The sequence below is a fragment of the Microcaecilia unicolor genome, chromosome 1 (genome assembly GCF_901765095.1).
Source record: "Microcaecilia unicolor chromosome 1, aMicUni1.1, whole genome shotgun sequence".
Taxonomy (NCBI): Eukaryota; Metazoa; Chordata; class Amphibia; order Gymnophiona; family Siphonopidae; genus Microcaecilia; species Microcaecilia unicolor.
The window spans coordinates 600,129,755-600,141,927 of NC_044031.1; the positions used below are offsets into that span (position 1 = coordinate 600,129,755).

Genomic DNA, 12,173 nt, shown 5'->3' on the forward strand with positions numbered 1-12,173 from the left:
ACAAAGTCTTCCTATCTGCTATTCTGATGAGCATTAGGAGGATAATAAGTAGGGTAACTGACCTTCATTCCATCTAGTCCAGGAGGTCCAGGCAGACCTTGTGGTCCAGGTTCCCCCTGAAAAAGTATATAGAAGGGTTTAACACAATTGTTGCCTTTAACAATAGTTAATTTTTCAATATAAATACAAGTTTCTGTAAACATAAAATCCCACAAACAAACATGCATTAAGCACAGTAGTATTTGACAAGACAGTGGAGAGAAGAACTGGGGAGTATGTATAAATTATGTTACAAATGACTCTTGAAATATTTTAAGGTCAGTCTTGAATTTTGTCAAACTGCTTTCTAGTCTTAGACTAAAGGGAATTGCATTCCATAGTGTAGGTCCAGTAACATTAAAGATACTAGTGTGAATTGTTTCTAAACAGATTTTCCTAAAGGAGGGGATCGAAAGCCTTTACAATAAACAAACATGACAACCACACTCCCAGGTTTATGGAAGGGAACTTGTAGTATTTACTGCACTTACATTCTTTCCATAAGCTCCATCTTTGCCTGGAGGTCCTGTGTAACCTTTATCACCTTTGAAACCTGGCAAGCCTGGAAGACCTTGGGGTCCAGGAGGACATCCACTGCACACATCCTAAGCCAGAAAGATATAAGGATATATCAACAATGAGAACAATATCAGTGAGGTAAACATTTCTGACGTCAGATAAGAGACCTATGTACTAATGGATACGAATGTGCAGAGGCAAAAAATGTCAGTTTGTTTTTGGTATATTTTGTCAAATTATTTAGTGATTTTCTGTCATTTCACTTTAAACATTCAGGGGTCGATATTCATCCGGCAGTGCTCTTTGTTTTGGTGACCGCCGCCGGAGTTATTGTAAGCTCTTATTAGATTGTAAGCTCTTTGAGCAGGGACTGTCTTTCTTCTATGTTTGTGCAGCGCTGCGCATGCCTTGTAGCGCTATAGAAATGCTAAATAGTAGTAGTAGTAATATTCAATACTAGGCCTTGTCCGGGCTTCAGCACTGCATATCCAGTTTTACAGAGTCGGCTAATGCAGAGCTGGTTAAGTCCAATATTCAGCACTTAACTGGCTATAGATTACCACATAACATAGTAACATAGCATAGTAACATAGTAGATGACGGCAGAAAAAGACCTACACGGTCCATCCAGTCTGCCCAAGATAAACTCATATGTGTATACCTTACCTTGATTTGTACCTGTCTTTTTCAGGGCACAGACCGTATAAGTCTGCCCAGCAGTATTCCCCGCCTCCCAACCACCAGTCCCGTCTCCCATCACCGGCTCTGGCACAGACCGTATAAGTCTGCCCTCCACTATCCACACCTCCCAACCACCAACCCCTCTTCCCCCCATCTGCTCCGCCACCCAATGTTAGCTAAGGTTCTGAGGATCCATTCCTTCTGCACAGGATTCCTTTATGCATATCTCACGCATGTTTGAACTCAGTTACCGTTTTCATCTCCACCACCTCCTGCGGGAGGGCATTCCAAGCATCCACCACCCTCTCCGTGAAAAAATACTTCCTGACATCTTTTTTGAGTCTGCCCCCCTTCAATCTCATTTCATGTCCTCTCGTTTTACCGCCTTCCCATCTCCGGAAAAGATTCGTTTGCGGATTAATACCTTTCAAATATTTGAACGTCTGTATCATATCACCCCTGTTCCTCCTTTCCTCCAGGGTATACATGTTCAGGTCAGCAAGTCTCTCTTCATACGTCTTGGAACGCAAATCCCATACCATTCTCGTAGCTTTTCTTTGCACCGCTTCCATTTTTTTAACATCCTTCGCAAGGTATGGCCTCCAAAACTGAACACAATACTCCAGGTGGGGCCTCACCAATGTCTTATACAGGGGCATTAAAACCTCCTTTTTTCTGCTGGTCACACCTCTCTCTATACAGACTAGCAATCTTCTAGCGACGGCCACCGCCTTGTCGCACTGTTTCGTCGCCTTCAGGTCCTCAGATACTATCACCCCAAGATCCCTCTCCCCGTCCGTGCCTATCAGACTCTCCCCGCCTAACACATACGTCTCCCTTGGATTTCTACTCCCTAAGTGCATCACTTTGCATTTCTTCGCATTGAATTTTAATTGCCAAACGTTAGACCATTCTTCTAGCTTCTTCAGATCTTTTTTCATGTTTTCCACTCCCTCCGGGGTGTCCACTCTGTTGCAAATCTTGGTGTCATCCGCAAAAAGGCAAACTTTACCTTGTAACCCTTCGGTAATGTCACTCACAAATATATTGAACAGAATCGGCCCCAGCACCGATCCCTGAGGCACTCCACTACTCACCTTTCCCTCCTCCGAGCGAACTCCATTCACCACCACCCTCTGGCGTCTGCCCGTCAACCAGTTCCTAATCCAGTTTACCACGTCTGGCCCTATCTTCAGCCTATCTAGTTTATTCAAGAGCCTCCTGTGGGGAACTGTGTCAAAAGCTTTGCTGATAACTAAGTAGATTACATCTACAGCACATCCATGATTCAATTCTCCAGTCACCCAATCAAAGAATTCAATGAGATTTGTTTGGCACGATTTACCCTTGGTAAAAGCATGTTGTCTCTGATCTTGCAACTTATTGGTTTCCAGGAAATTCACTATCCTTTCCTTCAGCATCGCTTCCATTACTTTTCCAATAACCGAAGTGAGGCTTACCGGCCTGTAGTTTCCAGCTTCTTACCTATCAATACTTTTGTGAAGACGGACCACATCCGCTGTTCTCCAATCCCACTGAACCTCTCCCGTCTAGGATTTATTAAACAAATCTTTAAGAGGACCCGCCAGAACCTCTCTGAGCTCCCTCAATATCCTGGAGTGGATCCCGTCCGGTCCCACGGCTTTGTCCACCTTTAGATTTTCAAGTTGTTCATACACTCTCTTCCATGAACAGTGATATATCCACTCCACTCTCATATGTAATTTTGCCAGTCAATTGTGGTCCTTCTCCAAGATTTTGTTCTGTGAAAACAGAACAAAAGTAGCAAATGTGCTTTTTCTTCATCATTATCTACATAGCGGTTCTCAGCATCTTTTAGTCTCACAATTCCCTTTTTAGTCTTCCTCCTTTCACTAATATACCTGAAGAAATTTACCTCCTTACCTTTCTAGCCATTTGTTCTTCCGCTTGCGCTTTTGCTAGACGTATCTTTCTCTTGGCTTCTTTCAGTTTCATCCGGTATTCCTCTCCGTGTTCCTCTTCTTGAGTTTTTCTGTATTTCTGGAACACCAACTCTTTAGCCTTTATTTTCTCAGCCACTTGCTTGGAGAACCATATCGGTTTCCATTTTCTCTTGCTTTTATTTACTCTCCTTACATAAAGGTTTGTGGCCCTATTTATAGCTTCTTTCAGCTGTGCCAAGAACAGACACGGAAGACGGCACTGACACTCTTGGCACACAGGAGACCATCTGCCGAAGCGAGAGCTGTAGATATCGCATGTGAGCACAACTCATGGCACTACCTCCAAAGTAGCCATCACAGAGGCCAAGACATGAACGAACTGCCAGGCCCGAGGACTCGGTGCCCTGAGCAGACTGCATACCCGAGTCTGACGCTAGATCCTCCAGTCCTCAGTCAAGAACAAAATCGTATCAGAGCTACCTAGGATGGGACAAGGTGTCTCATTTGAAGAATGACCACCCAGCCCAAGGATTCCAACAGCGAGACCTGGGAAGATTAACTCTCGGTACTCGTCTAGAGCGTAGCACACTATGATGCCGCAACACTCCCAAAGCTATGAAAAGGTACATGGAGCCGTAGCCATGCTGAAAGGCAAAGTCTGGAACTGAACATGAGGGTCCAGAACAGCCAAACAGAGAAACCGCAGATGAGGGAGCCAAAGAGGAAAGAGTCGAAATGCTTCCTAGAGGAGAAGTGCAGGGAAGAATGATAAATTGAAGTAGCTAGCTGAATATAGCTAGCTGTCCAATATAAAGAAAAAATGCAAAAGTGAAATAAAAGCCTTAGAGACACTGCAACATACAGCTAGCTAGTGGTGCCACAGATACAGTGGAAGCTGGAACTGGTATGCAAGTTTGACCAGTGTCAAAGTGCAATACTAGAAGAGCAGAGCTGCTGTGGGAGACCACCACAGCTAACCTTTGGCACTATAGCATAGTGTAAGCTGACCCAGGTATGCAATCAACTGCTTGTCAAGGCAAGCAATATGGGAGAGTGAAGTAATATGCCCCATATGAAAAGGAGCTAAGGGCCACAGCTAACCTTTGGCACTGTAGCATACATAAGTACATAAGTACATAAGTAGTGCCATACTGGGAAAGACCAAAGGTCCATCTAGCCCAGCATCCTGTCACCGACAGTGGCCAATCCAGGTCAAGGGCACCTGGCACGCTCCCCAAACGTAAAAACATTTAAGCTATCCCAGCTATGCAATGAACTACTTGTCAAGGCAAGCAATATGGGAGAGTGAAGTAAAATATGCCCCATATGAAAAGGTGGAGGAGTAGCCTAGTGGTTAGTGCAGTGGACTTTGATCCTGGGGAACTGAGTTTGAGTCCCACTGCAGCTCCTTGTGACTCTGGGCAAGTCACTTAACCCTCCATTGCCCCTGGTACAAATAAGTACCTGAATATATGTAAACCGCTTTGAATGTAGTTGCAAAAAAAACCTCAGAAAGGTGGTATATCAAGTCTCATTTCCCTTCCCTTCCCCTTCTAATATGATGCACAAACCAACCTTAAACCTGTGACCTTCAGGTTGAAAGCCAGACATCTTCCAGAAAAAAACCTATTTGCTGAAACTACTGCAGCTGGAGATAATGCTCCCATGGCAGCACTGAGGTTCCTTGGTTACCACAGAGACCAGAGCACTAGCCCCAGAAAATAACAGTATGTAACATTTCCTACAGAAGCTTGGAGCCAAAGAGGGGCATAATCGAACGGGGGTGGTCATCTCTAAGGCTGGCCCCGCAAAGCGGCATACTGTATTATCGAAACAAGATGGCCGGCCATCTTTCGTTTCAATAATACGGTCGGGGCCGGCCAAATCTCAACATTTGGGCCGGCGTTAGAGATCACCGCCATTGGTTTCCGCCAATAATGGAAACTAATGGTGGCCATCTCAAACCCGGCCAAATCCAAGCCATTTGGTTGTGGGAGGAGCTAGCATTTATAGTGCACTGGTCCCCCTCACATTCCAGGACACCAACCGGGCACCATAGGGGGCAGTGCAGTGGACTTCACAAATTGCTCCCAGGTGCATAGCTCCCTTACCTTGTGTGCTGAGCCCCCCGAAAACCCCCAAACCCACTACCCACAACTGTACAACACTACCATAGCCCTTATGAGTGAAGGGGGACACCTAGAGGTGGGTACAGTGGGTTTCGGGTGGGTTTTGGAGGGCTCACATTTACCACTACAAGTGTAACAGGTAGGGGGGGATGGGCCTGGGTCCACCTGCCTGAAGTGCACTGCAGTACCCACTAAAAACTGCTCCAGGGACCTACATAGTGCTGTCATGGAGCTGGGTATAACATTTGAGGCTGGCAAAAAAATGTTTTTTTATTTTTTGGGGGGTGGGGGGGGGGGGGTGAAGGGGGTTGGTGACCACTGGGGGAGTAAGGGGAGGTGATCCCCTATTTCCTCTGGTGGTCAGCTGGTCAGCTGGGGCACTTTTTTGAGGCTTGGTCCTAAAAATAAATGGACCAAGTAAAGCCGGCCAAGTGCTCGTCACAGCCGGCCTTTATTCCATTATCGGCCGAAGCCGGCCATCTCGTAACCACGCCCCCATCCCGCCCACGGTACCTCTTGAACTTTGGCCGGCCCTGTGACGGAAAGCAGTCGAAGCTGGCCAAAATCGGCTTTCGATTATACCGATTTGGCCGGGTTTAGGAGATGGCCGGCCATCTCCCAATTTGTGTCAGAAGATGGCCGGCCTTCTCCTTCGAAAATAAGCAGGATAGGCACTAAACCTAGAAACTCCCTTCTAAAGGTGCAGAAAAAAAGAAAAACTACAGCACCTGGTATTCCCATGCAGTCTCCCATCCAAGCAGAAATAGGGCCCAATTCTGATGAGCTTCCAATTTCAAAGTGGATCAAGCACACTCAGGATGGTGTACCCATAGACAATACCTATACTGCCAATATAAAGAGTTCCACAAAGGATGTGAGGGAAACTTTCAGGGAGTTTACGCAACTGCCCTCAGAGAAAAAACTGAGGGGACCGAAAAGTCTGTAAATAAAAAAACGAAATAGGCCCTTTCAGAGGGCCAACACACAAGGAGTCCTGCTCTGATGCTGTTCACTGTTTCCCACACCAAGAACAGCCTTTAGCCAATGCAGGAGCTATAAGAAAATCTTAACTCACCACAGACAGTGAGGCCTATCGGAGACTGTTGCCATCAATGCACCCACTTATGCAAACATGGCTTTCCAGCTCAGGTGATTCTTGCTGCCTTTGTGCAGAAAGGGACTGCCCTGAAAAGACTCTCTCCGAATAGAGGAAGACAGGAGAGCAATGGAACCTTCTGCTAAGCTGGAGAGTAAACATCCCCTCTTCGGGGCAGGGTCCACCAATGGAGACTAAAACAGGGAACAAGCCAGAAATCTTCAAAGGCTGAACTAAAAAGGAACTATCAGTTCCCCTACCAGACTTCTGTAACATATAGGCATATGGAACTGCAGAATGTATTCGGGGGGAAGGTCAGAACCCCCAGCCCCAGAGAAACTCCCAGATTGGCTGGCTGATGTGCATCCTGAAAAACAAGGAGCACCGCAGAAGGACCATCAGATTCCTTCAGGAAAACTTTGCCTTCTAGAACCCATCCGCCCAAGATGGGAGTAAGCTCCCTGAGCCCGAAGCTATCGAGGGGGAACCAGAGAGAGATCCCAATGACTCTACCTCCAACATGGCACCCAGCTGCCTCTCCTGGAACACTGGATCTACTGCAAAGGGTAGCAAAGCCATTACTGTACCCGAAGAAACCCTCAAAAGGGGCGGGCTATAGACAAATGCTGAAGGGGCAAAAGCCACTTCAACCAGTGGATGTGGAAAAAAAGGAGGAAGAAATCTGGGCACAAAACAATTCCTCCGAATCAGGAGAGGTCAGTACAAACCCTGAAGGGGTCCCCATAGCAGAGGTGAAGTCATCAATGCAGCCAACAGCCGGAAAGCGGGAGCCGCATTGGGAGGCGCCAAAAGAAACTGGGGTGTGCACCAGACACCTCAGAGCGGGAATCCCGTTTGAGAGAAGGAAATCCTTGGTGCCTGCCTGTGCCTCCTTGAACCCGGCAACAGAAGTCCCTGCTGCCGCCAACGCTTGACCAGAACACAAGAATCCTATGGTGGCCTCCGCTACCAATACCGCATGTCCCCCAATGGCAGAAAAAAATGCACTCACCGGAGATGCGCGCAGCCAGACTTCCCACTGACATCGGGACCTCCCAGGCAAGCCTGCCACCAAATCGGCTCAGCAGGCTACACACACACATACAGCAACTCCAGAGATGCTGACCCCAAGGCTCCTCTTAGTAACCTGCTGACCTGTTGCAGCAGCAGAGCCTGTGTCCCAAATTGCTCTTTTTTTTAACAGCTGATAACAGCAGCAAACAGAGGTCTGTTGTGGACTAGAGTTTTTTGGGGGGTTTTTTAAGTGAGGATGGCTACAGTCCAAACAAGTCCAAACTGTGAGGAAAGGGACCAAGTGGTGAGGTATGGACCCAGGCCACCAGGTATGCCCGTAAAGCTGACACAGAGCCCAAATACCCCCTAAGCTCAACTGGCCAAAAGGTCCAGGAACAGGCCCAAGACAAATCCAGGAGCTGCAGAGACACCGTCTACCACCTGCTAGAGATAGAGATATACTGAAGTGAAGGAGGAGCTGACCGTCTGGTATCACTGCCTTCAGCTTTGTAATCTCTATTGCCACCTGCAGGTAGATGGACACAACACACCAGTTCCTGGATTCATCTGCTGCATACGCTAAGGAAATGGTAAATATAGTTTACATGTATATTGCAAGAGCATGGCCTTTGTATGCACATGCTCTTTATATCACTGTTTTGGTATATCAGGCATAAAATCATGTGCAGTATATACACGTGCTAAGATGAACATTGTTGATTTTAGTATATTTTTTTAACAGATTCTTACTTTATCATAGTGAGCATTTCCTACAAGTGGACCAGGTATTTTTTACATGGTAAACAGTGGAACTATCATCCTGACACTGTGACTCATCATCACCTTACCAAAGCCATGATGACCATGGTCACTGCACTTGTCATGATCTTGTTGGCTGAGAAATGATGTCATTTTACACATGAAAACCAGAAAAAACTATGGGATGACCAAATCATGCAGACACATAGCTGAGATATGTGAGTTGTCATCCTGAAGATACCTATTCTCAGTGCTGTTTTTTGTTTTTACTCACAGCTCAAACAAGGGGGTTTTATTTTATTTTGGGGGAGTCCCAAAATAAACCTTAATTGTTTGGGTTAAGAATATAAAAACAATCAAATTATTGCCTAGTAAATACCTCCTGCTACCCAACATTTAGATATGTTTAACCTGACAGCATCAAACAAGTCCACACAATTGCTAATGCTGGCCATGTGTCTCATTACCACTAGGAATCTTCTTTTCTTGTCTTATGCTTTCCTGAGTTCAGTTACCAGAAGTTATATAAGCTGCTGAGCTACCATCTTAGTGCGGGGAAGGGGACAAAGTGGAGTTTGGGGGAGAGAGATATTGAAAATTGCTTTGGAATTGTTAAGGGAAGTGATATATAAATGAAAATAAATATGCCAACTTCCTCCATTAGGTGTCTGTTCCACCATCCTTTCTATGAAGGCATACATCCTAAAATAGATCCAGAGTTTACTCCCCTCCAGTCTCATACCACAACATTTAGTCTTAAAACTTTCACTGACAGATGTATGTCTATTATACATTTTAAAAATTCTCATCCCCTCATCATGCATCCTTTCCAGAGCACAATTAGGCATTACATTCCCCTCCCTCTACCAGTTTCATAACAAGATCACAAGATCTTTGTACTGTAAGTAATTTCCCATTATTCAAGGCATTTGTTATGTGTTGGTGGTATTTCTACAGCAGTAAATTTCCAGTCCTCCCTTACCTTAATAAGAAGGTTTATGTCTCCAGGTGAAAGGATTGGAGTAGGTCCCTATAGAAATAAATATTGTATTACATTTAAGATAACAATTTCAGAAAAAGAACAGATTCAAGTTTTTGCATATATACCTTTGAATCATGCTCCCTTGAAGGTGAAAATAAACCTTTGTGGCCTGGCAATTTTCTTCTCCTCCTCCTCTGTGCTTTCAGCTCAGTTTGATATAGTCTCTATCAGCCCCACTTATTTTTAAACACCTATCTAGCTCAACCACTACAGCAGTGGTCCTTAGCCAAAGGCCACAAACTCTGCAGAGCAAAAATCAGGTTTGGGAATTGAAGGACTTTCTGAAAGGCAACACACTAAACTACAGACCATTTCTAATAACTCATTTGCCTTACCTTATAATTCTGCAAAACCAAACCCCACTACACTTTGGGAGGGGTAGGGGTAATTATAAAGGTCCGGTATAAGTTAGGAGTACCATGGGAGTGGCTGACCTGTGATAGTACAATACCACATGTTAGACAATGGTATATGAAGTATGCTGCTTGAGATCAGTCTCGTACACAGTGTTATTCTAGTGTCCCTGTAACATCAGGCTGCATAGTTCCTGGGAACTTCTTAAAGGGGCTGGCCAAAGAGACATTGAGCTTCCACCAATATCCCTCCCAATCAGATCCTTCATCTTCCTGAAGAACCCCCTGAATATGACCCTCCCAATCCCATGCCCTGGACCTCCCTATGAAAGGACCCTCAGTTCACCAATGGAAGGTCTCCTGACCCAGAAGCTCCCCAATTCAAGGCTCCCTACTCTGGAGACCCCATTGGCCAATGGCTCCCCATCCTTCTGTAGGTCCTCCTGGGTTTACTCTGAAATTCTTTGCGATCAGGTCAGGTGCAATCCTCAGCTGGTCCTGCCTTTGCTGGTGCAAAGTTCAAAATGGCACTGGTGACCCTAGCAGAAGTTTCACATTACTATAGTTAGGGTTTAAGCTGCCTTACAAGGGCAAAAGGCCTTTATATGGCAGCTTGACCCCTAGCAGTAGAACCATGAGAATACTATTAGGAGTCATGTTGACATTTTGAACCTAGCTCTGGCAAGGGCAGAAGCAACTGGGGAATCGCTCTTGCCTGGACATGCTATAGCCATAACACACCTTGACAACCACCCTCCCTAAGATGCTTATTTACTAAGCTGTGTGAGGTCATTAAATCAAGTTTTAGTTTGCATTGACAGTTAACACAGAGGTCAAAACAAAAGTTAATATGTCGCAGTGACGTGGAGGAGCATAATCAAACGGCGCCGGCCAAATAGATGGCCGGCCATCTATTTTGGCGGCGCCGTAAAGAGCTGTCCGGAACCATATTATCGAAAAAGATGGCCGGCCATCTTTTGTTTCGATAATACGGTTGGGGCCAGCCAAATGCCATAGATCGCCGGGTTTGAAATGGCCGAATTTGTTTTTCAGCGATAATGGAAACTGGAACGGGCCATCTCAAACCTGGGCAAACCAAGGCATTTGGCCATAGGAGGGGCCAGCATTCGTAGTGCACTGGTACTTCTGGATATTTAGATCTTGCTGATCAGTTATGTTATGACTTACTTGTTCTGGAGTGCTGTATTTTGTGATACTGTTTTGAGAAATGTTCAATAAAGACTTCCTACAAATTAAAAAAGCCCCTGCTGGCTGTCCCTGACATGCACTTCCCTTAATGGCTGTTTTTCTCCCCAAACTGGGAAATCAAAGCTGTTTTTGCTCACAGCTTTTTTTTAGCAGTAACGGTGGGATTTGAACCAGCCACCTCTGCATTACAAGACCAGGGATGTAGCCACTTGGCCACAGCTCCACTTACTTGGATGTCCCTCCCTTCCCTCCAGGTCTCTCTCAGCCACTCACAGACAGCTAAGCGCACTGTGATTGGCTGAGAGAGACCTGGAGGGGTATAATCAAAAGGGAGGGATATCCAACTAAGTGAAGCTGTGGCCAAGTGGTTACATCACTGGTCTTGTAATGCAGAGGTGGCCAGTTCAAATCCCACTGTTACTACTAAAAAAGCTATGAGCAAAAACAGCTTTGATTTCCCAGTTTGGGGAGAAAGATGGCCATTAAGGGAAGTGCACAGCAGGGACTTTTTTAATTTGTATGAAGTCTTTATTGAACATTTCTCAAAACAATATCACAAAATACAGCACTCCAGAACAAGTAAGTCATAACATAACTGATCAGCAAGATCCTTTTTTTTTTTTTTTTACGATCTGGCCGACTGGCTTCCCCTCCTAGGGAAGGAAATTCGCGTGCAAATGAGCAGCTCATTTGGATGCGATTTCCTTCATGCATGCCCTTCCCTTACCGATTCGCTAAGGGATCGGTAAGGGAAGGACTCTTCTGTGCAGTTTAGTGCACCTGGCTTTAAATCTGCTCCAAGGACCTGCATACTGCTGTCATGGAGCTGGCTGGCATAGAGGCTGGCAAAAAATGTTTTAAAGTTTTTTTTTTTTTGGTTGGGAGGGGGTTGGTGACCACTGGGGGAGTATGGGGAGGTCATCCCTGATTCCTTCTGGTGGTCATCTGGTCAGTTTGGGCACCTTTTTGAGACTTGGTCGTGAAAATAAATAGACCAAGTAAAACCGGCCAACTGCTTGTCATCGCCGGTTTTCTTTTTTCTATTATCAGCTGAAGCCGGCCATCTCGTAAGCACGCCCACGTTCCGCCTTCGCTACCTGACGATACGCCCCCTTGAAGTTTGGCCGCCTCCGCGACGGAATGCCGGCGAGTGTGTCCAAAAATCGGCTTTCGATTATACCGATTTGGCCGGTTTTAAGAGATGGCCGGCCATCTGATTTGTGTCGGAAGATCCCCGGCGATCTCTTTCGAAAATAAGCCTGATAATGTGTTAACTGCCATATTAAACACTTAGAGTGCCTGATAGAAGCCTATTCTATACAGGAAAGTAGGCACCTTCTTTCCTTTATAGAACACTAGCCATAGAGCTGATGTAAGTGTGGGCATCTAAGTGTACCCTTTGTAATT

General features: G+C 45.7%; 1 protein-coding gene across 1 annotated transcript in view; it reads right to left on the minus strand.

Moving 5' to 3' along the window:
- The window catches only part of COL22A1 (collagen type XXII alpha 1 chain), a 743,309-nt gene that overhangs the window by 117,787 nt on the left and 613,349 nt on the right, over nt 1-12,173 (minus strand). The window contains exons 44-46 of the mRNA XM_030219538.1: nt 9,145-9,192; nt 531-644; nt 63-116 (exon numbers count right to left, since the gene is read on the minus strand). Coding sequence (XP_030075398.1) covers nt 63-116; nt 531-644; nt 9,145-9,192 — 216 coding nt within the window. The remainder of the gene's footprint in view (nt 1-62; nt 117-530; nt 645-9,144; nt 9,193-12,173) is intronic.